Here is a 25,812-nt window from a genome sequence, read left to right on the forward strand (position 1 = left end):
AGAAAATTGAATATCATTCAGTGATTAGTGAAAATTTTTAAAATGTTATTTTTTTCCCCATCCAAATTTACTAACCCCATAAATTTTTTGTGGACCCCAGATTAAGAACCCCCTGACTTAAAGAAGTCCTGAAAGAGACTGTCATTAAACCTAAAATAAGCAGTAAGTAGGGAATTTGAACTCAAACAGTCTGGCTCCAAAGCCCAAATTCTTTAACCAGTTAGAATATCCTGAACTCACAAAATCTTTTTCCCAAATTTAGCTAGCTTTTTTCCTTTAGAATAAAGAAAGATCTGAAGCATTTTGTTTACTTTTTAAATTAAAAACCATTTACATTGAATATAAAATCAGATTTCATTTTTCTATTACGGTGAGTTGAGAAAATTTACAAAGGGAAGAAATATGGAAAAAGGAAGAATGACCAAAGCAGAGGTTCTCAAACTTTAGGTCTCACAGTCAATCACATGAAGGGTTTGTTAAAACACCACATTGATGACTCCTCAAAAAGTTAAAAATAGAAATACTATATGATTTAGCAATTTCACTTCTGGGTATATATCCAAAAAAATTAAAAACAGGATCACAAAGAAATACTTGTACACCCAGGTTCATAACACCATTATTCACAATAACTAAAACCTGGGAGCAGCCCTACTATCTATGACTGAGATAAGCAAATGTGGTGCGTATGCATACAGTAGAATCGTATTCAGCCTCAAAAAGGAAAGATACTCTGCAGATTAGCTGCTACAATGTGGATGAACGTGGAAGACATAAAAAGACGAATACTGGATGATTCCACTTGTGTGAGGTTCTTAGAATAGTCGAAGTTATAAAGACAGAAAACATAAGGGTAACTGTCAGGGGCTTGGGGAGTTTAATAAGAACAGAATTTGTTTTACCAGATGAAAAGTTATATGGGGATGGGTGATGGTAATGGTAGCACAACCTGTAAATGTGTTTAATGCCACTGAATTGTGCACTTAAAGGTAATTAAGATGGAAATTTTATATGTTCTACCAAAATCAAAAAAGAAAAATAATTTTTGAAGAAATTTAAAATAAATAATTTTTTTTTATGTAATGTGGGGTCCCATCAGAGTTTCTGATTCTGCAGGTCTTGGGTGGGACCTAATCTGCGTTTCTAGCAAGGTCTCAGATGATGCTTGTACATCACACTGATCGCTGCTTTCTGAGAGATGGAGGATTGAAGAGAACAAGGGTAGGAAATGACTCAAAGAGAAGCTCTTAATTAGAGTTTTGTCAGAAATTACAACCTCTCCTTGGGTGTGGACTTGAAAAGTTTTTGGCTTTGTCTTTTGAAATCGCAAATACCCAATTGTTCTCTTTTTTTTTTTAATTATTAAAATCCAGTGCTCAAATTTATTAAGATAATAATGGGGGAGGGAGGTAGGGAGGAGAGGAGGTGTGCCTTAGAGCAGTTGTTCTTACTTTTAAGGGTATTAAAATTGCCATCCCATAAATTATAGCATTAAAATATAACTTAAAGTAGAATTATAGTTAAATTGATCCTGCAGTGGAAATATTATAGCGCTGTCAGTAAGAATTTTTAATTTCTTAAAAATGTTTGGTTTTATCTTTGTTGGCTGTTTCTAAGAAATGACCTGATCTAATAACCAGAATCAGGAGCGTATTTTTGCTCTGTGTGAGAAACAGAAAAACTTACACGACTCAGAGTACTTGGCAGTGGAAATCAGATTTATTTAAGTCTTTCCTGCTCAAGTCTGGTCAGTAGGAAATAAAGCCATTGACAAAAATACCTGTGTGTTATTATAAAAGCTGTTTAGGAGTTCACATCATATAATTGTTCAGGGCTATCTCTTTATTTCCAATTTCTCACACTGTATAACAAGATTGTTTGGGTTACACCTGAAAGATCGGCCCCAAACAGGTTAAACCAGGAAAAAAAAAAAAAAAACTATGGGTTTATGTAAGTGAACAGTGCAAGAGTATATTTAGCTTTAAGCACAGCTTGATCCATGTCTCAGACAAAGTCATCAGTTTCTACCTTTTAGCTTCCTCTGGGTTCTTCAGGCTCCACGTTGTGGGTTTCCTGGCAGCAAAGCCTCAGACTCTCCTTTAGCTCCTCATTTTTCCTGCCTTAAAGCCCAGTGGAAAAGAAAGTCTGTGTACCAACTTTCCCAGCAAAAATTCTGAAGTGCACTCTAATAAAACCAGCTTTATGGGCCCAGACTCGTCACTGTAATCTAGGACGTGGGATACTCCCCTTAAACCAATCTAAGGATTACTCTTCCTGGAGCTGGGGATGTGGGACTAACTGCCTAAAGAAACCACACACATGGCTGATGCTGGAGGGAAGAGTGATTTTCCTTAAAAAGTGTGGGATACTTTTTGCTCCTAAAAAAGAGAAATCATGCTGTACATTAAACCACAAATTTCTATTTTCCTAAGATGCTGAGAAACTATAAACCCATCATTTTCAAACAACCTCTTTTCTCCTTAAATGGAAGAAGGAATTGGGGAATATATAGCTGAAATAGATTGCATCAAGGAGGGGGTAGGGTATGGGGAAGCAGAGAGTGAAAGCATAATTATAAAACCTTCTTAGGTGATATTCCTGGTCAGACTATTATAAGTCTTTTTTTTAATGAGGGAAGAAAAGATTTCTATACAGACATTGTTCCCTCCCCTCATTTCCAGCCCTAAAGACTAATAACTGTCTTATAGGCTGTCTGCCCATGTGACCATTTTTATACTCTTTAAGTTAATTTCCCACATACCTGGCCCTTATTTCACAGACTAATGTTCTTTCCATATCATGTAGGTTAAACTCATAAACCTATTAAGGTGGTATATCAGTTAATAAATTCTTTAGAACTTAACATTTTCTGTACTGTTATTTATATTAAAAATATGTACTCATCAGAAGCTATTATTTCTACCTTAAGTAAGTCCGATAATTATCCCTTTCACACAGTTTGCTTTCTGCAGTCTCTTTGCTTTTTTTAACCTGCCATTTTTCTGTACTAGTGGTTCCCAGACTTTATTTAATATCACGTCACCTTGAGGGTTTGTTAAAACACAGATTTCTAGGCCCTTTTCCTCTTGAGTTTCTTACTTACTAGGTCTGGAGTAGAGCCAGAGAATTTGCAGGTTTCCTAGTGATTCTGAACTGCTCATCTCAGAGAACTGTGTTTTGAGAATCCCTATGATAAAATCACTTGCTCCTGCAAATTTCTACTGTCAGGCCTTCCTGAAGCCTTCTCTGATCTATCCAGATTGATCCATCCTTCCTTAAAATAGGGAAGGATATAGCTATGGTAATTTCACTAGAACTTTAAATATCTTACATTTACTAGATGTAGCCCGAATTAATTTACAGAGTTTTCCAGATGGGTACAATCTTCCATTTATTTTGTTTATGCAGCTTCATGGAACCAGTGAAACTACATGGAATCAGTGAATGCACAGTGTATGTTACTGACAATTTCTTTAGTTTTCAGTTGCTTGCTTGTTTTGTTCTATTAAGTTACAAGTCTTGATTTCATACTTATTTGCATCTAAATTATAATTTTTAGATGCATTAATTTGGTGGTGTTAGAAATTTACATATTGTGGGCAATACTATTTGATCTCAGATGACCATCATCAGATGTAATGTTAAGTGATTAGAATAAATGGAAAATGTATGTGGTAAGTTGGTAGATGTTGAAAATCAGCAAACCTTTTGGGCGTATTGTTACCAATAAGGATTCTTTTTTTAAGTATCCGCTCTATAGAATAATTTCAGTTAATCTCTAACAAGCATTACCTTAAAAATCCAAATTTTTAAGCTGTATACTATCACTATGAATTAAACAATGTACCTAATAAGTTCACTGTAAATCATAGTTCAACTATCTTATCTACCATAGCCGTAAAATTAGAAAAAAATCCAGAAGTGCCTCTGACCTGAGTACCTTCTAAAAAGTAAAACTGTAAATGTGTTTAGGGGTGAAGTGCACTAATGTCTGAAATTTTGAAATGCATCAAAAGATAAGATTGGTGAAAGAATATGTAGCAAAATGATAGAATCTGGGTGTTAGGAATAAAGTTCGAAATTTTTCATATTAATTGAGAGGGGGTGGTGGTGCAGAAATAGGCTTATTCTTATCCAGAATTTGTAGGGATTATAGCTATACAAATATTCCCATTAGATTGATATATGAAACTTCCATTTAAATAAAAGTTAAACACATAAATATAGGCAGTTTCATTTGGTTCAACCTAATTAATACTTCTACATTTTGTTTTTTCCTGATGACTGGAAATTGGCCTAATTTAAGATTCAGTTTAATTTAGCTACATATATGTTCCATTGTTGATATGAAAAACTTACAAGAACCTAGAAGTCTACTTTCTAGATATTTCTGCCTATATTTTGTTACCAAAATAATACATTTCATTCTGTCAGCGATATACAAATATATTTACAACATTACCTTGGTTATGGGGAAATATATATACTGCTGCTGCTAAGTAACGTCAGTTACGTCTGACTCTGTGTGACCCCATAGACGGCAGCCCACCAGGCTCCCCCGTCCCTGGGATTCTCCAAGCAAGAACACTGGAGTGGGCTGCCATTTCCTTCTCCAGTGCATGAAAGTGAAAAATGAAAGTGAAGTCGCTCAGTCGTGTCCAACCCTCAACGACCCCATGGACTGCAGCCTACCAGGCTCCTCTGTCCATGGGATTTTCCAGGCAAGAGTACTGGAGTAGGGTGCCATTGCCTTCTCCAATATATATACAAATACCACAAATAACTGGGATATTTGCTCTATACTTGTCAACTGAATTTTTATGAAAAAAACTGGTTTAAACCCAGTCAAATCACAGGTAGTAGTGATGGTTGGACAGCAGTGTGAATGACTTAGTGCTACTGAATTGTAGTCTTAAAAATGGTTAAAGTATTCAGTTTTATGTTATGTATATTTTACCACAATAAAGTTAAAAAAAATAAAGTGGAGGAGGAGACATTTCTGTTTAACTATAAGATAGCACGAGGGCCCAGACAGCTTGGCTGAGGTGAGTCAGAGGGTCAAGCATGCTTAAACAAATGCTACCTCCCTCCAGTTTTACCAGGTAGGTCATATGAAATCTGACTGATTTTGAAAGCTAAGTAAAAACACAATTTTGGATATTGTTACCATGTATTCAGTTCAGTTTTTTCCCCCTATTCTAAGAAGTTTTAATTGGTGCATGTGATTAAAATTCACGTTGATCTACAAAGACTGGAGACTTATCTACAGTACCTGACTATATAAGTCTTTCCCACTAAGCATAGTTAAGCTAGTTATTGTAACAGAAGCCAACTTATCTAATTAAAAGTGCACAGTAGGTGACAAGCTTTAATTAGCAGTTGTTTTCCTCTTGTGCAGTGGGAGTAGAAGGGAGTGAATGGTGTCATTGAGTTTAATTGTAATATTTGCCCTAATGGAAATAGATGTCAAAACTTGTGTCAATAGGGAGGAAAAAATAAGGAATTGCAACCTAATTCCACAAGAACAAATTAGAGTTCATGAAGCACCCTTCAGAGCACAATAGGAAGAAGTTTAAAAATTAACCATCTCAATAAAGATTCTTTTTATAATATAGGCATCCCAGACTTGAGACTTCTAGGTTTCAAATATAATAAATATAATTTAATTCCCAGAAAAAAGGAAAGCCACTCATACCTATAATATCTCACTATCCAAAAACAATTTATCCTGATGTCTTCATCTGTTCTTTCCTTTGTGCTTTTAAATTTAATCATCTTTCTCTCTTATAGTCATACTTTACCAGAAAGAGAAATGACTGGATTTTTTCTCCCTCTCAGGTGAAAATTGAATGAGACCATATGTGAAATCATTTGTGTAATACTTTTGTTCTCCAGGTTCAAGAGGTTAAGAGATTAATGTTGTTGAAATGGGAGATACACTGAATTTCACATATTCCTGTACTTACCATTCCTCAAGAATTATTAGGTCTTATAAAAGCAGCTTGAGGATTGTTTCTTTGCATTCTGGTTCATTAGAGAAGGTGAAAAATTACTAAAAACATTGAGGAAGTTATGTAAAAACAAAATTCAGAAAACACAAGACTCTACAGAACACAAGGAAAAACAGAAAAAAGGAGAAGCTACTCTACTGGAAATGTGTTGGTTATTTTCCCCCTCAGTCTTTTAATATAGAATTAAAGGTTCTATAATATAACATAGGAGGCTCATCCCATTAAGTGGAGCTGCAGTGAAGAGGAGGCTGGAGTGTTAATGATAATATCATTGTTTTCTCTCTTAATTTACAGAAGTTGCTGGGTGTGTTTTGCCACTGATGAAGATGATAGAACAGCTGAATGGGTGAGACCATGCAGATGCAGAGGATCTACGAAATGGGTTCACCAGGCTTGTCTACAGCGCTGGGTGGATGAAAAACAGAGAGGAAACAGTACAGCCAGAGTGGCGTGTCCTCAGTGCAATGCTGAGTACTTAATAGTTTTTCCAAAGTTGGGTAAGAAGTCCCCTGAAACCAACACAGATATATATATATACCATGTTCTTACATTGTATGTGACTCTAAGACCCTAGGTTTGTCTTTGAGTCATCTCTGCTTTTTTGTGAGTTTCTCTATTCCATTTCTGTTTTACATCTAAATGTCAGATATTTATTTGTTTTGCCAACAGTTTACCTTATCCTTAATATATTCCCAAATCTATCCATTTGTGTATTAAATGTTTTCTTTTGGTTGACGGATAAAGAACTTGGATATCTAATTATGTAGATAAAATCAAGTAACACAACTATAATAAAAAGCTAAGGAGCCTCATTCTCTAGAAACCAATGGTGTGGGAGAAAGAAAACAATAGTTGTTCTAATATTTATTCTTCTTAACTTTTGTATTAAGGAATAAAAGTAAGGACATTAAATATTTAATAAAATGCAGTGTTAAATTAATCTTTGGAATCCAATTTATATGGCTGTCTTTCGTGAAAACTACTTTCCTTTCTCTGTGAATTGGCTGGCAAGAAATAACCAATAGTCTTTGAGAATGAGGCTAGAGTTGAAATAAGTGTAGCAGAATGTTTAAAGGAAGCTGTAACTAACACTGATATTTAGTTAGCATGTTTCAATACAGCCATGTGATTATGAACTGGTATCATTCTCTGGTGGTTATGCCATGCCATTAATAAAAATGTTATTAAACATTTTTAATATCATCCTTGACTACAATCAAGAAGTATTTGAAAGCAGTTTGGTTTTTCAGAAGGTCCAAAGGAAAAAATGACTTTGTGGAGGAATGTTTGAAGGAGAAATTGGAAATTATTAGATATGTTATTTTTTTCTAGGTGCTATACATATTGAAATCAGACCTTTTTTTTTTAATAAAGCTACATAAATGCAGATGATGAAGTGCTTTTCTTTTTTTTTTTTTTTTTTTGAAGTGCTTTTCTAATGTGAGAAGATTAATAATAAGGGCAATCAAAATTTCCGTAGTTGTCTGTATTTCTCTAACATAATGCATAGGAAGAAGTGATAGTTTTCTATGAAAGAAAAATAGTGTAGTAGAGAACGTACCCTTTTTTTTTTGGACATTTAGCATTTGTGGATCTCATTGATGGGCCTTCCAAACATCATGAAAAGCAATTACTGCTGCAATCTTTCACCACATTGATACCTGGCTCACTGAAGTCAAAGCTACAGTTTCTTGTCTTATTAGTTCTGCTAAATCAGATAATCGCACTTTTCAACTATAGATTGTTGAATATTTCCAACAACCAAGTATAGGATGATTCAGCAGCAAGTATAGGATGATTCTTCTAGATGTTTTAGATACTCAGATGGATGAATACCAAAATTATTGCAAGAATTCTCACTGAAAACTACCTACAATATCTGAGTTGACAAATGCATGGCACTCAGCAATGAAGTTGAATATTTCAGTTTGGAAAGTGGCACTGGGTAAATCTGTCCTGGTGTATTTCAGTTCTATGAAATACATTTTTTTAGGTCTAGTGTGGTAACTGAATAAATTTTTCTAAGTATACTAATAATAAGGTACCCAATTCATTCTACAAGGATAGAGCTTGGCTAGATGTTGGAAAAGTCAAACTATGATTAAGCTGTGTGTATCATGATTTGGTCTTTGTATTTTATCCTAAAGAATTTCAGCTATGATGGGTTCAAGCTATTCACTATATGTCTCACAGAGATCTGCCACTTGAGTAAGCCACAGATAATCACAGAAATTTTTTACTGACCTTATCGGTGTCATGGGGTGGAAATGTATATTCTTCATTTGAACAGCTTTTAGTAGCATCTTTCCTCCTGACAAGATAAAAAATCAGAGTGTTGTGCTTACTTCTTTTTTCCTGACATAACATGCCGAGGATATCTGCTCAGGGCCTGCAGTTGAATATATATTCACAGTTTTCTATGCAATCTTTAATAGACTCAATAGCAAATTTAACTGTCAAACTCCAGCTGTTGCCTGTGAATGGAGCCTTGTGTGAATTGACTTTTAGGTGCCATAATGTTCCTGGGTACACACGACTAGTGCTTTTGGCTATGTTGATCCTAGTGTATATTTTCAAGTTAAGGTTCAAAGATAATTGTTGGTTAAAGAAAATCCCTTCTCTAAAGCATGTTTTCATTGATAATCAGAATTAAAGTTTTATTTACAGTTTATGTATATGCCAAGGGTTGGTTCATACTTTGAATACTAGTGGTTTCTTACAGTCATAAAACAAAATATTTAAGAGCATACACCTGTGATACTAACTGTTCTTACTCACTGAATATGACACCTGTTATATAATGTCCAGCAGTGTCATCTGATACAGAAATATACCAGTAGATTGTTTTCTTTCTGAGCATATTTGTCATTAATTTTGCAGCTGACTGTAGTTACACTTGATTTCATTAAAATAAGTTAAAGTTCCTTTACAGTTTTTAATCTTTGCTGTCAGTGACAAAATTTGTAATGCAGGTGTCAGCTGGTTTACTAGAGTGGTTGAAAATTATATGAAGACTTCAATGGCTTTGTGGTTGAAAATTATTTGAAGACTTCAGTGGCTTATTACTGTTTTATAATGATTTAGACCCTGTTTTAAAATGTGTTGTGCTGTGATGGGAATAAGGAGTTCCCCTAGTACAGACTAATAACTTGTAATTCACTGGTCACAGCCCACTCTAAGATCCTACTGTTTTCACTCTGTAAGATCATACTATTTATCATTTCGAGTCAAGTATATTTTCATCATTTCTACTCTTCAGTGAATGCTTTTGAGGCAGTTATTACTTAGATTAGAGGCTTACCACGCTGATAAGAACAACAATAAAATAATATATTTAGCCAATGTAAACAACTCATGATGTCGAAGTTTGTTAGCTGAGTCAGTCTCTTCTTAACCTTGTAAAGCATATGTGACCCTTGGAACATAACAGTTAAGAACCTAAAAGAATTTCCTTGAAAGTCATAATTAATCTTCAATTTATGAAATGTTTGTGATCAAAGCTTTTATCACTTTTCATTGAAACCAAATTGTCTATAGTAAACCAGATGATTGCCAGGGACCACCATTGGTCCCCCAAAGACACTTAGGAGACACTGGCAAAAAGAAGAAATAAGAGACAGGAGAAAAGATGCAGAGAGGAAGAGCTGATGGTCAGCGTTCTGTGAGATGGTCTTTGTGTAGCGGGTATTAAAAAAGAGTTTTCATATGGATTTAGCTGCAGTCTGTTTGACCAGCTGGCCAAAGTCTGCATCTTCTCTGGTACTTAGTGCTGACCATGGTGAAGGATGCTGGCAAAGGTCTGTTCTTAGTTGTCAGTAGGGAATGTATCGTACCTGGCTATGGAAAACTTAGAGACAGTCCATCAGACTTCCACTCCTCTCATTATTCGCTTTTTTCTAGTGAAGTAGGACAGTTGTGTATAACTACAGGCACTTAAAAACTACTCAAAATATGGTCTCAGAACCAGCAACATTAAAATCATCTGAGAGCTGTTAAGGACGAAAAACCTGGTGAATTCCCTGGTGATACAGTGCCTAAGACTCCGTGCTCCCAATGCAGGGGGCCGGGGTTCAATCCCTGGTCAGGGAACTAGATTCCACATGCCACAACTAAGATCCCACATGCCTTATCAGATCCCATGTGCCACAACTAAGGCTGGTTACAGCTAAATGAGTAATTAATTAAAAGAATGAAGAATGTTAACTCCACCCCTCATTGTAATTAATGATCTGCATTTTCATGGAATCATTAGTTTATGTGCATGTTAAAGTTAAGAAGCATAGATTTAAAACAGGAAAAGAACACCAGCCAAGAACAGTTTGTCTTCTATTGAAAATAAAATATTTCAAAAAAAAAAATAAGATATTTATATGCAGCTTAAGACCAGATAGTTATTTTGTTTAGCTAAACAAAAGGATCCAGGGACAGTATGTTTGTGGTGTACAGGTCTCTTCATTTGTTAAATTTATTCATAAATATTTCATTCATTCCTTTTTTTTTTAAGTATTTTGGGTTTTTTTTAATTGACTTATAGTTGCTACACTACATTGTATAAGTTACAGATACACAGTATAGTGATTCATGACTTTTAAAGGTTATTCTCTATTTATAGTTATTATAAAATACTGGCTGTATTCCATGTTGTATCCTTATAGGTTATTTTATACCTAGTAGTCTATACCTTACTCCCCAAAATTTGTTTTGTTAAATTTATTTCTATCATTCTTTTTGATGGTATTTTCAATGCAGTTGTTTTCTTAATTTTATTTTCAGATTGCTTATTGCAAGTGTGTAGTATACAGCTGATTTTTGTATTTTTATCACATATCCTACAACCATGCTGTTCTCATTTAATAGTTCTAACAGTATTTTAGTGCATTGCTTAGGATTTCCTATATATAATATCATGTCATCTGGAATAGAAACAGTTTTGCTTCATCTTTTCCAGTCTAGCTGCTTTTATTTCATTCCCTTGCCTAGCTGCCCTGAGCTTCCCTGGTGGCTCAGACGGTAAAGAATCCACCTGTAATGCGGGAGACCTGGGTTCGATCCCTGGGTTGGGAAGAGTCCCTGGAGGAGGGCATGGCAACCCACTCCAGTATTCTTGCCTGGTGAATCCCCATGGACAGAGGAGCCTGGTGGGCTACAGTCCATGGCGTCACAAAGAGTGGGACATGACTGAGCAACTAAGCATAGCACAACACAGTTGCCCTGGCTGCAAACTCCAGAACAATGTTAAATGGAAGTGGTAAGGACATCTTTATCTCATTTTTGATCTTAGAGCAAAAACAGTCTTTCACCGTGAAGTATGTTATCTCTGGGTTTTTCATAGATAATTTCTATCAAATTGAAGATTTTCCCTTCTAGTTTGTTGAGTGTTTTTTTACCGTAATAGGGTGTTATATTTTGTCAGATGTCTTTTCTGAGTCTGTCGAAGTGATCATGTGGTTTTTGTCCTTTATGCTACTGATATATGGTATATTGCATTAACCAGTGTTGCCTTTCTGGGATAAATTCTACTTGATATTGATGTATAATCCATTTTAGATATTGCTGAATTTGGTTTGTTAGAATTTGAGAATTTTTCTATCTGTAGATATTGGTCTTTAATTTTTTCTTTGATGTTTCTCAGTGGTTCAAGAATTAGGTGATACTGGTCTCATAAAATGAGTTGGGAAGTGATCTTTTCTTTCGCATTTTTGGGAAGGAGATTGTGAAGGATTGGTGTTAATTCTTTAAATGTTTGGTGATAGTGAATCCATCTGGTCCTGAGCTTTTCATTTTTTAATTTCTGTAAGGTTAATATTAATGTCCCCTCTTTCATTCATGACTTTATTTTAGTAATATGACTCTTACCTCTTTTTTCTTGGCCAGTCTAGCTAAAGATTTGTTAATTTTGTTGATCTTTTCAAAGAATGAACTTACAGTTTGTTTGTTTGTTTCTCTCTTTCTATTTCATTTAGTTCTACTTTAGTCTTTGTTATTTCTTTCTACTTGGTTTGGATTTAATTTGATTTTCTAGTTTCTTAAAGTATAAGGATAGATTAAGGGTTTGAGATCTTTTTTAAAACATGTTGCATTTGAGAACAGTTCACAGTAAAATTGAGAGGAAGGTACAGAAACACCCTCATATACTCCCTGCCTCTTTACGTGCATGTGTGCTCAGTCACTTCCTGTCCCAGTTCTTCTGCGACCCTATGGACTGTAACCCACCAGGCTTCTCTGTCCATGGGTTTTAGCCTCCTGCATTAATTAATGTGTTTCGCCAGGGTGATACATTTCTACAACTGATGAACCTATATTGACACATTACTACCCAAAGTCCAAAGTTTACATTAGGGTTCACTCTTGGTATTGTACATTCTATGGGTGCGGACAAATATATAATGATGTGTATTCACTATTATAGTATAATACATAGTATTTCACTGCACTGAAAATCCATCTATTATTCATCCCATCCTCTTCCCTAAACCGTGATAACCACTGATCTTTTCACTGTTTTCATATGCCTTTTTCAGGATGCCATGTAGTTGGAATCATACGGTATGTAGCCTTAGTTTCTGTATTCCTTTTACAGTTAGATAATTCATTTCTTGTGAGCACTGAATAATATCCCAGTATCTGGACTTACCACAGCTTATTTTTCCATTCACCTACTGAAGGACATTTTGTTGCTTCCAGGTTTTGGCAATTATAGATAAAGCTATAGTACACAGCTATGTGCAAGTTTTTGTGTGGACATATATTTTCAGCTTATTTACGTAAATAACAGGGAGCGTAATTGCTGGATCATATGGGAAGAGTATTTTTAATTTTGTGAGAAACTACCAAATTATATTTCAGAATGGCTGTACATTTTGCATTCTGATCAGCAATAAGTTCCTGTTTCTCTATATCCTTGTCGGCACTTATTGTTTTCCATTTTGGGGATTTTAGCCATTTATATCATATTGTTTGAATTTGCAGTTCCCTAATGATGTAGATATTAAATGTCTTTTCATATGCTTATTAGCAGTCATACCTTCTTTGCTAAGATGTCATAATTGGTAATGTCTTTTGATCATTTTTTCCCTATTGTTGAGTTTTAAATGTTCTTTCTATCTTTTGGATAACAGTTCTTTATCAGGAATATCTTTTGTAAATATTTTTACCCCAGTCTGTAGCTTGGCTTTTCATTCTCGACCTTTCTTATTTTTCAATGTAGTCATTTACATCTATAAATTTCTCTAAGCAATATATGGATTTCTTCTTTGACCTGTTGATTATTTAGGAGTGTGTTTATTTTTAACATATTTATAAATTTCCCAAATGCCATTCTTTTATTGATTCTAATTTCATTCCATTACTTTGATATCTGTTCTTTTAAATGATTAAGGCTTGTTTTATGTTCTAGCAAGCTTTATCCTGGCAAATATTCCATGTACACTTAAGAAGATGTGTATTCTGTTTAGTGGTTGTGGTAGAGTGTGATATAAATATCTAGTTGACTCATAAATTTTTGAAATCTTCTGTTTCCTTGTTGATCTTTTACCTATTCATCGTTAAAAGTGAGCTGTTAAAGTCTAAGCTATTGTTGAATTATCTGTTTCTCCAGTTCTGTCCATTTTTGTTTTATTTTACACTCTATTGTTAGGTGCATAAATGTTCCTAATTTGTTATGTTTTTCTGATGGACTGTCCCTTTTACCATTATAAAATGTCCTTCTTTGTTTCTAGTAACAATTTTTGCCTTTAAGTTGATTTCAACTGATATCAGTGTTGCCACTTTCACTCTTTTATGTAAATTCTTAGATTACTTTCTATTTAATTTTTATTACAGCTTTGTTTTCTATTTCTGTATTTTATTGTTCTCAACTAAGCATTAATTCAAACTTCTGTGTAAAGTTGAAGATAACTAACAATACCCTCAAAAACTGGTTGTCAAATGTTAGGTGGCCTGTAACGCTTAAAAGGAAAAGATATTCTCTAGCGATGATAGGAATGATTCCTGGGAGAAAACTTTCCTAGAGAAACTAGCAAATAAAATTAATAGTTATTACTATTTTATAATGTTTTCTTTTAATAATATTAACAGTGATATCAGTAGCTATCACTTGCTAACAGACCCTGACTATTTGCCAGGCACTGTGTTGATTGTGTTAGCTCTCACAGTAGATATTGTCCTTACTCTACAGTTAAGGAAACAGACTCAGCGTATTTTTTTTAATGGAAGTGCATGAGTTTCTAGCAAGTAAGGAGCCAGGATTTTAAATTGCTGAATTTTATGTTACTTGCAGCCAGTGAGTCAGTTTATCAGGCCTTATATGAATAAGTAGTAGTCTCATGTACTATAACAATAGAGAGACTGGGAATTTGCATTAATTTGAGATAATGTTAATAAATTACATTTTTATACGTAAACAAAGATTTTCTGTGATTTGATGCTATTGGAATCAAAGCATGTATTTTCCTTCTAGATAATATATTTACATGGACCAAGATTCAAAGTAGGGTATTTAATGAAAAGTCTTTTTACCATGTCCACCAATCACAGTGCCACGTAAATTTCCTCCCTTGGCGGCAACCACTGTTATAGGTCTCTGGTGTTCCATTCCAAAGTGCTTCTCTTTTTCTTTCTTATCCTTTCTTCCCCTTCCTTCTCATTTCTCTTTCTCTCCCTTGTTTCTCTCTCTCTCCCCCCATCCCATGCCTTCCTTCTTTTCCCCTTCCTCCCTAAACATACACACACTCATGCACAAAATCTATAAACATTAGGGTAGAGTTAAAGGAACAAAAGGGATAGAGAAATACTCAGTGACTGGCAACTATGAAAACCATTTACATTCCTAGGTCTGAGGGTATAAGGCAGGGGATCTGTTAACAGAACTTGCCAAGAGCTTTGGCTGCTCAATAGGACCTGTGCTCTTAGAGAAAGGCAGGCTGCATACAGCCAAGGTGCCAGGGTGGGGAAATTGCCTTAACACTTTTACCACTCTCTGATTTCCTAGCCGTTCCACTCATTGTTTGAACACATGAGAAGGAAACGGGCAAGGTTACCTAGAGGATGCAGTTTGTTTGGTCAGCTTCCCAATACACAAAGCAGGTTGGAGAAAGAGAAGTGAGCTTGGAGAGGCAAACAGAACATGGAGCACACGGTGACATGGAGCACAGCAGGTGGTAGAATATACATCGTGTTCTGTGCTTGCCTTTTTTTTCTTAGCAGTGTATGGTAGATATTAGTGTATTAAGAGCTTTTATATTAGTGTATAAAGAGCTTTCTTTCTCTTTGTAGTTGTATAGTATTGTTACATAGATGTATGATTATATAACCAGGCTCCTTACAATGGACATACAGACTTTGTTGTATAATCTTTTACTACTACAAAGAGTGCTGTCATAAACAGCTATGTAAAATAATTTTACATGTGCAAATATTTCTGTAAGATAAATGACTAGAGTGGAATAGCTGTAAGTCAGAGTATGTGCAGTTATAACATTAATAGATACCATCAAACTGGCTTTTGTAGAGATTATGTCTATTTAATCTTCCCAACAGTGTATTGGAGTGCCTGCTTTTTCATTGCCTTTGCCAACACGCTGCTATCAATACAGAACTAATTATATTTGCTGCCTTAGCATTTATCAAAACTCAGCAGAATGTTCACTCAGGTACTTTTTTAATGATAAAATTTTATTTGCTGAGAAAGAATATATCATAAATACATATGAGGGATAATGACTAATAAACTGTCATTCATTTACCTATCCCTCAGGTTTAGAAATAAAATACCCTGGTGAGCTCAACTTTTTATCATTAAGGACTGTTTTACCTATAAGAATTTTTTTGTCTTATACATAATATAGATATGATAATACAGTTGCCCCTTGGTATCCATAGGAGGTTGGTTCCAGGACCCCTGCAGAAACCAAAATCCATGGATGCTCAAGTCCCTTTTTAAAAAATTGCATAGTATTTACATATAATTGATGTACATTGTACTATATTCTTTAAATCATCTCTATATTACTCAAAATATCTAATACAAAGTAAATGGTAAGTAATGAGTTGCCATTGTGCAGCAAATTTGAGTTTTGATTTGGGGAACTCTGGAGATTTTTGCCCCAGATATTTTCCATGTGCAGATGGTTGAATACACAGATGCAGAACCCTTGGATATGGAGGACCAACTCTAGAATGAAAATATAGTTACACCAGCTTTTTAAAAAATTGATTTGTTGTTATTTTAGGACAATTTTTGATTTACAGAAAAGTTGCAAAGGTAGTATGGAGAGCTTGCATATATACCATATGTAGTTTTCCTCTGTTATTAACACTATGTATTATGGTACATTTGTTATTCAGTTCAGTTCAGTCGCTCAGTCGTGTCCGACTCTTTGTGACACCTCCCTGTCCATCACCAACTCCTGGAGTCGACTCAAACTCATGTTCATAGAGTCAGTGATGCCATCCAGCCATCTCACCGTCTGTCGTCCCCTTCTCCTCCTGCCCCCAACCCCTCCCAGCATCAGGGTCTTTTCCAGTGAGTCAACTCTTCATCAGGTGGCCAAAGTACTGGAGTTTCAGCTTCAGCATCAGTCCTTCCAATGAACACCCAGGACTGATCTCCTTTAGGATGGACTGGTTGGACCTTGCAGTCCAAGGGACCCTCAAGAGTCTTTTCCAACACCACAGTTCAAAAGCATCGATCCTTCGGCGCTCAGCTTTCTTCACAGTCCAACTCTCACATCCATACATGACCACTGGAAAAACCATAGCCTTGACTAGATGGACCTTTGTTGGCAAAGTAATGTCTCTGCTTTTTAATATGCTATCTAATTGGTCATAACTTTCCTTCCAAGGAGTGAGCATCTTTTAATTTCATGGCTGCAATCACCATCTGCAGTGATTTTGTTATTAGGTTGGTGCAAACATAATTTTGGTTTAAAACTGTGAATTTTAAATCATTATAACTAGATTCAAACACATCTTTATTAATCAAAATAGGAGCCATTACAATCAACACATTTTTGCCAGTAAGAAACATTTATTTCTGTAGTGTCCAACCACTGAGCTGGTTGTCACTGGCTGTCATTGTATAAAATCCGTTTTTCATCACACGTTACAACCTAATTGAGAAAAGGCTTGTTGTCGTTGCACAGAATAAGAGAAGATGACTCTTCAAAACAATTTTTTTTTTAAATTTTCAGTCAGCTCATGAGGCACCCACTTACTGAGCTTTTTCACCTTTCCAGTTTGCTTCAAATACCAAACGACTGTAGAATGGTCAACATTGAGTTCTTCAGCAACTTCTCATGTAGTTTTAAGAGGCTCAGCTTCAATGATGCTCTCAGTTGGTCATTGGCAACTTCTGATGGCTGGCCACTATACTCTTCATCTTCAAGGCTCTTGATCTCTCTTTGTGAACCACCACTGCACTGTACATTCATTAGCAGTTCCTGGGCCAAATGTATTGATGTTGTGAGTGGTCTCTGCTGCTTACAACCCATTTTGAACTCAAATAAGAAAATCGCTTGAATTTGCTTTTTGTCTAACATTATTTCCATAGTCCAAAATAAATATACACAGCAAGTAATAAGTCATTAGCAAGAAAAACAAAGTGAGATATGCACACTAAAGTGATGTATAATATAACCACATTTATATAAGAATGGATTCTAATATCAAATGGCAAAGTTCAACAGTGCAAAACTGCAATTACTTTTGCACCAACCTAATATAATTAATGCACCAATACTGCTATTATTATTAACTTAAGCCCATACTTTATTCAGGTTTTCTTAATTTTTCCCTAATGTCTGTATTCTGTTCCAGGATCCTGTTCGGGATATTACATTACATTTAATCATGTCTCCTTAATGCTCCTCTTGTCTGTAACAGTTTCTCAGACTTTCCTTGATTTTGGTGACCTTGAAAGTTTTGAGGAATACTGATTACATGTTTTATATAACATCTGTCAGGATCTATCTCATGTTTTTTCCATCATCTACTGGGGTTATGAGTTTTAGGGTACAAGACCACAGAGATGAAGTACCGTTTTCATCATGTTGCTGGCTCTCAGTTACCTATCACCTGTGATACTGACCTTGATCATCTCAGCAAGGTTGTGTTTGTCAGGTTTATTCACTGAAAAGTTGCTCTTTCTCCCCCCTCTCATACCACCTTTTTTTTTTAATGTTGTTGCATTTGCTTATCTTTTTTCATCCTTTTATTTTCAGCTCTTCTGAATTCTTTTTTACACTTACTGTGATACTCATATAGTTGGATTTTTACTACCAAATTTAATGCATTCTATTTCTCCTTTTCTCTCTTTTCCCCTTTAGTTGATCATCATCTGGACTGAAATGGCTTTTCCTCTCATACTAAATTTTCCCCTGTACTTGTTACTAAGTTTTATATCTTACTTTCCTTTTAAGTGACTATCTTTGAAAAGTCTTAGCTTTGTCTCTTCAAATATTGCTTCTCCCACATTCTCTCTGTTCTCATATTCTAGAACTCTGATGAGAGTTCTGTTAGACATTTTATTTTTCATGTCTCTTCTGTGTTTTTCATCTTTTCATCTCATTATAATTTCTTCGTAACAGTTACCCTTTTCTCAGATTCTTTCTTGAGCAGTATATGATCGAGGGGAAGTGAGGTTCCCACTATAAGTTCTAATTGTTTCTTAAATGTGCCTGATCATTTTTTTAATAGTCTCTCGCTTCTTGTTCATTTAGAATTATTTGTTTTGTTTTGTTTTTTATGATCAGATTGATAGTTCCATTATTTAGCCTTTGGTAGCCTGATTTGTTTTCTTCTGGCTCTTGCCCATGATGCTTGATTTCTCTAAAGAGGGAACTGTGTTTATATTTGTAGGCTATGCATATCCTGAAGGTGAAGGAACTCTAGACTGATTGCATTTGCTGTTGGTAGATGCCAAGGGATATTGCTAATATGGGATCACTTTAATATGAGTTTGGGTTTTCTCCCATAGCACAGACAGATTTCTAACCTGAAATCAGCATGCTAATTGACTATGTTTACAAATTCTTAGAAGAAACTCTCCTCCTTATTGTACTTTTCACCTTTTGAAAATAAGACAAAGTTTTCTTTGTTGGCTCATTTTATTGTCCTGTGGATTTTTTTCTAGCTTATTACCCTTTCATCCAGGGTTTATATAACCCTTTTGAGGGTTTGAGGGTAAACTCTGGCTTTGTATGGACCCAAGACCTAGTGTGACTTGTAAAACTGAGTATTTTACTTTTCCTTGTAATTTTTCCATTGAATAAAAAGATCATCTGTTATCAAGAATTTCCCATTTGGGGGTTTTGTTATTATGCATACCAAGAATATATCAGTAATATATTGCTTTATTCTTTGCATTTCTTATATACTGGTTAGATCTCATTGATGGGGTTGCTGTGATTTTTTTTTCAAGAATATTTCATAGATGTTTCTGTGTACTTTTACATCACAACATGAGGTACGTATGTGTACTTGTCTTTCAAAGAGGAAACATTATCACTGACACTTCCAAAATACAAAGGATCTTAACACATTATTAACCGGGGGATTTTTATACAAACTAATGCCTGTGGCCAACAATTTGTTATGTAAGTAAATATAGAAACATCTCTGGTCAATAACCTTCAGGTAACAAGACATAATACATCTCTGGTCAATAATATGTTAAGAAAGTACTGTGAGCAGCTGTATGCCAACAAATTGGATAAACTAAAAGTAAAGATAAATTCCTAGAACCACAAACGTACAAAAAGTGAATCATGAAAAATAAAAAATGTGAACAGATGAATAAAAAGAAAGGAGATTATAAAGCTCCCAACAAAGAAAAGACCAGGACTAGATGGTTTCACTGGTGAATTCTGACAAACCCATAAAGAAGAATTAGTACCAATCCTTCTCAAACTCTTTAAATAGGACGGATTCCCAGACTCATTTTATGAAGCCAGCATTATCCTGATACCAAAGCCAGATACAGACACTGTAAGAAAACTACAAGCCAATATCCTTGATGAATACAGATGTAAAAATTCACAACAAAACATTAACAAACCAAATTCAACAGCATATTGAAAGATCGTACACCATGATCAAGTGGGATTTATCCCTGAGGTGTAAGGATGTTTCAATATCTGCATATCAATCAGTGTGGTATACCACATTAATAGCATGAAAGATAAAATCTTAGTATCTCAGTGAATGCAGAAAAGTATTTGACAGAATCCAACATCCTTTCATGATAAAAACTCCCAACAAATTGGGTATAGAAGGGTGTACCTCAACATAATAAAAGCTGTATTTGTCAAACCCACAGCTAATATCATACGCAACATACCCACTAAGATCAGGAGCAAGACAGGGGTATCTGTTCTCACCACTCCTGTGTAACATAATACTAGAAGTTCTACCCAGAACAGTTAGTCAAGAAAAAGAAAGAAAAGACATCTGAATTGAAAGAAGCCGACTTGCCGCAGCCGCTGAAGCCTGTGCGCCACAAGAGAAGCCACTGCGATGGGAAGCCTGTGCGCTGGAGAACAGCCCCCTCGCCACAGCCAGAGGAGAGCCCACAGCAGTGAGGACCCAGCACAGCCAAAGAGAATTTAGATTTTGTTTAAAAATCTCCATTTCAAAAAATAAGACACAAGTTAGTGGGAAGGTATCTCTTACTCATGGATTGGAACAGTTAACACTGTTAAAATGTCCATACTACCCAAAGCCATCTATATTGTCAGTGTAATCCCTTCAGGTTCAAGGGCATTTTTCACAAAAGTAGAGAAAGTAATCCTAAAACTGTATGGAAATACAAAAGATCCTAAATAGCCAAAGCAGTCTTGAAAAAGAAGAACAGAGCAGGTGGCATCTTATTTACTGATTTAAACTTTATTACAAAGCTATTGTAAAGCAACATGGTACCTCAAAATGGATTAGAGATTCAGTTTCTGTTTTTTGTCTTCACTGGCTCTTCACTGTGGCATGTGGGCTTATTTGCTCCATGGCATGTAGGATCTTAGTTCCCCAACCAGGGATCAAACCCATGTCCCCTGCATTGGAAGATGGATTCTTAACCTCTGGACCACCAGGAAGACCCTAGAGGTTTAAATTTAAGACCAGAAAGTGTGAAAGTTTGAGAATAAAACATCAGAAAGTTTCCTTGACATTGGTCTTGGCAATTATTTTTTTTTAATAATTGGATATCCATTATAATTATTTTTTGGATTTTTTTTCTTCATAAGCAACAGAAACAAAAATAAATAGATTGGACTATATCAAACTAACATATTTCTCCACAGCAAAAAGAAACAGCAAAATAAAAAGATAAACCATGGAATGAGAAAATATTTGTAAATCATCCTAAAGCCTCTATCTGATAGGGGATTACTATCCAAAATATATAAGAAATTCATACAACTCAATGTATGTATGTGTGCATGGGTAGTCATGTCTGACTCTTTGCAGCCCTTTGGACTGTAGTCCACCAGGTTCCTCTGTCCATGAGGTTTTCAGGCAAGAATGCTGGATTGGATTGCTACTTCCTCCTCCAGGAGATATTCCCAACCCAGGGATTGAACCCGCATTTCATACATTACAGGCAGATTCTTTACCCTCTGAGCCATCAGGGAAGCCCCCCAACTCAACATCCAAAAACAAAACCCACACACAATCTGATTTTAAAATGGATGAAGATCTTGAAGATTTTCTGTATAAGACATACAAATTGTCAGCTGATATATGAAAGGATACTCAGCATCACTAATCATCAGGGAAATGAAATGTAAAAACCACAGTGAGATGTTGCTTCATGCCTGTGAGAATGACTGTTGACAAAAAGACAAATGTTAACAAGGTTGTGGAGAAAAGGATAGTGTGTGCGCTGTTTGTGGGAATATAAATTGGGACAGCCAGTATGGAAAACTATGGAGACTACTAAAAATATATATATTCTTTTAACTATCGTGTGACCCAGCAGCCCCACTTCTGAGTATATATCTGAAGGAATGAAATCACTGTCGGGAAAGATAACCTACACCCGCGCCCCACCCCCACCCCCGCTCACTGCAGCATTCTTCACAATAGCCAAGATACTGAAACAGCCTAAAGGTCCATCGACAGACGATGGAGAAAACGTGTGTGTGTATATATGCAGTAGAATATTCAGCCATTTAAAAAAAAAGGAAATGCTGCTTTTGCAACAACATGGCTGGATCTTAAGGTCATTGTGTTAAGCAAAATAAGTCAGAGAAAGAAAATGCTACATGTTCTCACTCAGATGTGGACTCTAAAATACCCAAATTCAAATAGAATCATTGGGACTGGTGGTTGGGAAATAATGGGAGATATGGTCAAGGGGTACAAACTTCCATTTAAAAGCTGAATCAGTTCTAAGGATCAGTGTATGGCATGGTGACATAATTAACACTGTATTATATAAATGAAGGTTAAGAGAGTAGATCATAAGTGTTACCACCACAAAAATGTTAATTGTGGAAGAGGATTGAAGTTTTAACTAGCTTTATTGTGGTAATCATTTCTCAATAGATATTATCAAACTATTGCATTCTAAACCTTCAACTTGTATATGTTGTGTTTCAGTAATATCTCAGTAAAGCTGGAAAAAATGTGTAGTTGTCTTTTTTTTTATCCTAAGACTGATCAGTGGGCACAGGTTTTATCACCTGATCCATCCAGTAGTGTTCCCTGTCAGCTTCCACCTACTGGTTTTAGCATTGACTGATAATTTTTTCACTCACTACCTCCAGATCTGTTATTTCATTAGATGGTACAGAAGGATGATATTGTAATTCTCCATTTTTGTGTGTTTGTTAGCTTAGAATACTTATAAAAGATGAACTGAGAAAGGGTTGCTAAGTCAGAGTGTGAGCTGCACATATACTTTTGCTGCATATTACCAAATTCCCCTCCATAGGTACTATACCATTTTACATGTACCAGCAATGGATGAGTCTACCTGTTCGCCTATAGCTTTGCCAATAGAATGGCTAATGTTTTAGTTTGTCAGTATAATCTATAAGATAAGAAAAGCTTTTATTTCACAGTTTTAACTTAACATTTCTTTATGAATGAGGTGGCTAAACCATTGGAAAGCCAAAAAGAATGTTGTTTGAAACAGGGTACTAAATATGCATTAAATATATTTTCCCCAAATTTAAAGAAGTTTTTCATGGCTTCAATTTAATGAGAATTTTACATTTTTAATGTTTTTCTAAGCTATCAACTACTCTCTCAGAATAGTCTGTACTGTTTCCTCTAACTCCACAGCCCTCTATTAATAAATCCAAGCCATTTACACCTGACTGCTCTCATAAAATATATCGTTGTCTTATTTCATTACTTGCAAACCAGTTTAGACTTAAGAATTCAAGTCCTTTCTTCATATAAATATAATTAAGAGTGTCTAGTAATATTTACACTTGGTCATTAGAGAAGTGTTTATTTTTACTTTGCTTTATATCTAAACTCCTATCAAAATGACAGAATTTAAAAACCGAAATCCTACTCCATAATGATTCAGGCTTTGAGTACCTTCTGGTGTTAAAGTTTGTAGTTAGCTACCTCATTATATCTTCTTTGGCCCTCATTCATATACCCTCTTATGAAGCAGATGACTAGTCTACCTTCAAAGTAAGGATTTCTTGTATTTATTGCTGGATCACTTCTAGTCTTATTCCCTAAGATTTAAATATAAATTTATTTTAATAAGTATCTTCCAACAGGGTAAACCTTTTTGGGTGTACACTATGTGTAAATACAGGTAACTGAATTATAGGTCCAAAACACAATTATAGAATCTTAAAATTTTTTTGACATAATTACTAATTATAGCATAGTGTCTTCTCTTTCTCCATTCCCAGATTTCTTGGCTCCATGAATTTGCCTCTTCCTCCTTGTCCTAGACCTTTAGGCAGAAAAGATCTATCCTTTATTTCTTACCTAAGATTTTCCTGAAACAGTCTATTTTTATACCAGAACCTTATTCCATAAGTTTTTCCTCAACATCCATCTTGGATTATACCTCTGTTCCAGAGTTCTATTATACTTAGTGTGCCATTTTTGAAAGAACTAATACCTGACATTACAGCGTAACATTATGTCCTGTATTGAGTTTTATATGCATTAATTTTTCAGAAAAACTCTGAAGTAGATATTATTTTCATAATCATTACATATGTAGAAATTGAGGTCCAGAGATAGCATTTTGTCATAATTCACACTGTAGGCCCTACTGAATCCTCACCTACCTTGTTATTTTGCCTCCTAAGGAGCCTACTGTGAGTTTCTCATATAAAGGGGAAAAGAAAATTAAACAGTAATGTCAGGTTGACTTTCCTTGGGGTATGGTTACCTGAATTTTATGATAACCTTTTGTTATTCTCTAGAAAGTAGTTTTTGTTACTAATAAAACTATATTCCCATCATGGAAAATTTTTTAAATAGGGGTATGTTTAAAGAAGAAAAAAGAATATGTAATAACAGTTCCTTGGCATATATGTAGTGTGTGCATAATTAATATTGCCATCTGTTTTTATGTATTAATGATAATTGGTAGTGGTCTTTCTTTTATCATGACTTAACTTTTTCAACTTTTAAGTTTGAAATTAAAAGAATAATCCTTCAGGCATGGTTTCTCCTAAAAGCAGACAAAACATTTTTTCTCTAATAAGGTTTAATATTTATCATTTTTAACTCATCTCTCTTTTATATTAAGCTGATTTAATATAGAGAGAAAGATTGATGCTTTCTCCCTTTTTTTATACTTACTTTGGATATAAAATCTTGTGGATTCTATTCTGGCTTATTCTGACTTTAAATATTCTTAGTTTTCCTAAAAGATCACGTTCACTTTAACATGTCTCTCACCAGAGACTCCCACCTATCGTGTCATGTTTTCAAAGATCCAGCCAACTTTGTATCAGTAACTCTTGATAGCAACTAGCTGTTTAAAAAATATATAAGCCCTTTGAATAAAATCTTTTATCTCTAGTTAGAAAGTCTTTTAGCATAGACTTTTCAGATCAAAGACTTCAAGGTCAAGATGCACTTCTCTTGATTAGTACATACATACATACATACATACAAAACTCCTTGTATCCTTACCCTCTCTATAATCTTAAAATTTTGTTGACATGTATCTGTATAGTTTGTATGATACTATCTTAAATTTGTCAGTTTTCTATAAAGTTTTCCAGTTGTTTAATGAGTATTTATTTATTGTTTGTCCCTAACTAGATTGTAGCTCCTTGGAGGCAGAGGCTAGTGTATTAAATTTTGTTTACATTTTAATGCATAGTAAAATTCTGTGTGTACAATAGGTGCTTAATAAGTACTTAGTAGTTGACTTTATAGCCCTCATATATTCTATGGGCTATTCCATTCTAATGAGGAAGAATTTAAGCTTTCCCTTGGCACAAACTATGTACTCCAAACTACTTTGATGGTCTTTAGTTACTTTTCTTAGTCATACACTATATATATTCACACACACATATATACACACACACAAATACACTGAGACCATGGTACTCATCTCCTTTGACTCTGAATCTTTTTTCAGTGTTGCTTATTTTGAGGGATTTGGGGTCAGTTATTATTAGTTTGGTTCAATAAATAATTGTCCAAAATATACCCTTCTGTTTATAATCTAATGACTAACTTTTTGTTATTAGGCAAAGTAACTTACAGCCTAAGTTTGCAGGATGTTTGTTTTAACATTAAAAAAAATAGTAACATCTCACCCTAAAAGCAGAGCAATTAAAGATGAAACTTACATAAGCTTGTCTGAGGC

General features: G+C 34.9%; 1 protein-coding gene across 1 annotated transcript in view; it reads left to right on the plus strand.

Moving 5' to 3' along the window:
* The window catches only part of MARCHF5 (membrane associated ring-CH-type finger 5), a 54,481-nt gene that overhangs the window by 12,744 nt on the left and 15,925 nt on the right, over positions 1 to 25,812 (plus strand). The window contains exon 2 of the mRNA XM_069567520.1: positions 6,306 to 6,508. Coding sequence (XP_069423621.1) covers positions 6,306 to 6,508 — 203 coding nt within the window. The remainder of the gene's footprint in view (positions 1 to 6,305; positions 6,509 to 25,812) is intronic.

The sequence above is a fragment of the Ovis canadensis genome, chromosome 22, assembly GCF_042477335.2.
Source record: "Ovis canadensis isolate MfBH-ARS-UI-01 breed Bighorn chromosome 22, ARS-UI_OviCan_v2, whole genome shotgun sequence".
Taxonomy (NCBI): Eukaryota; Metazoa; Chordata; class Mammalia; order Artiodactyla; family Bovidae; genus Ovis; species Ovis canadensis.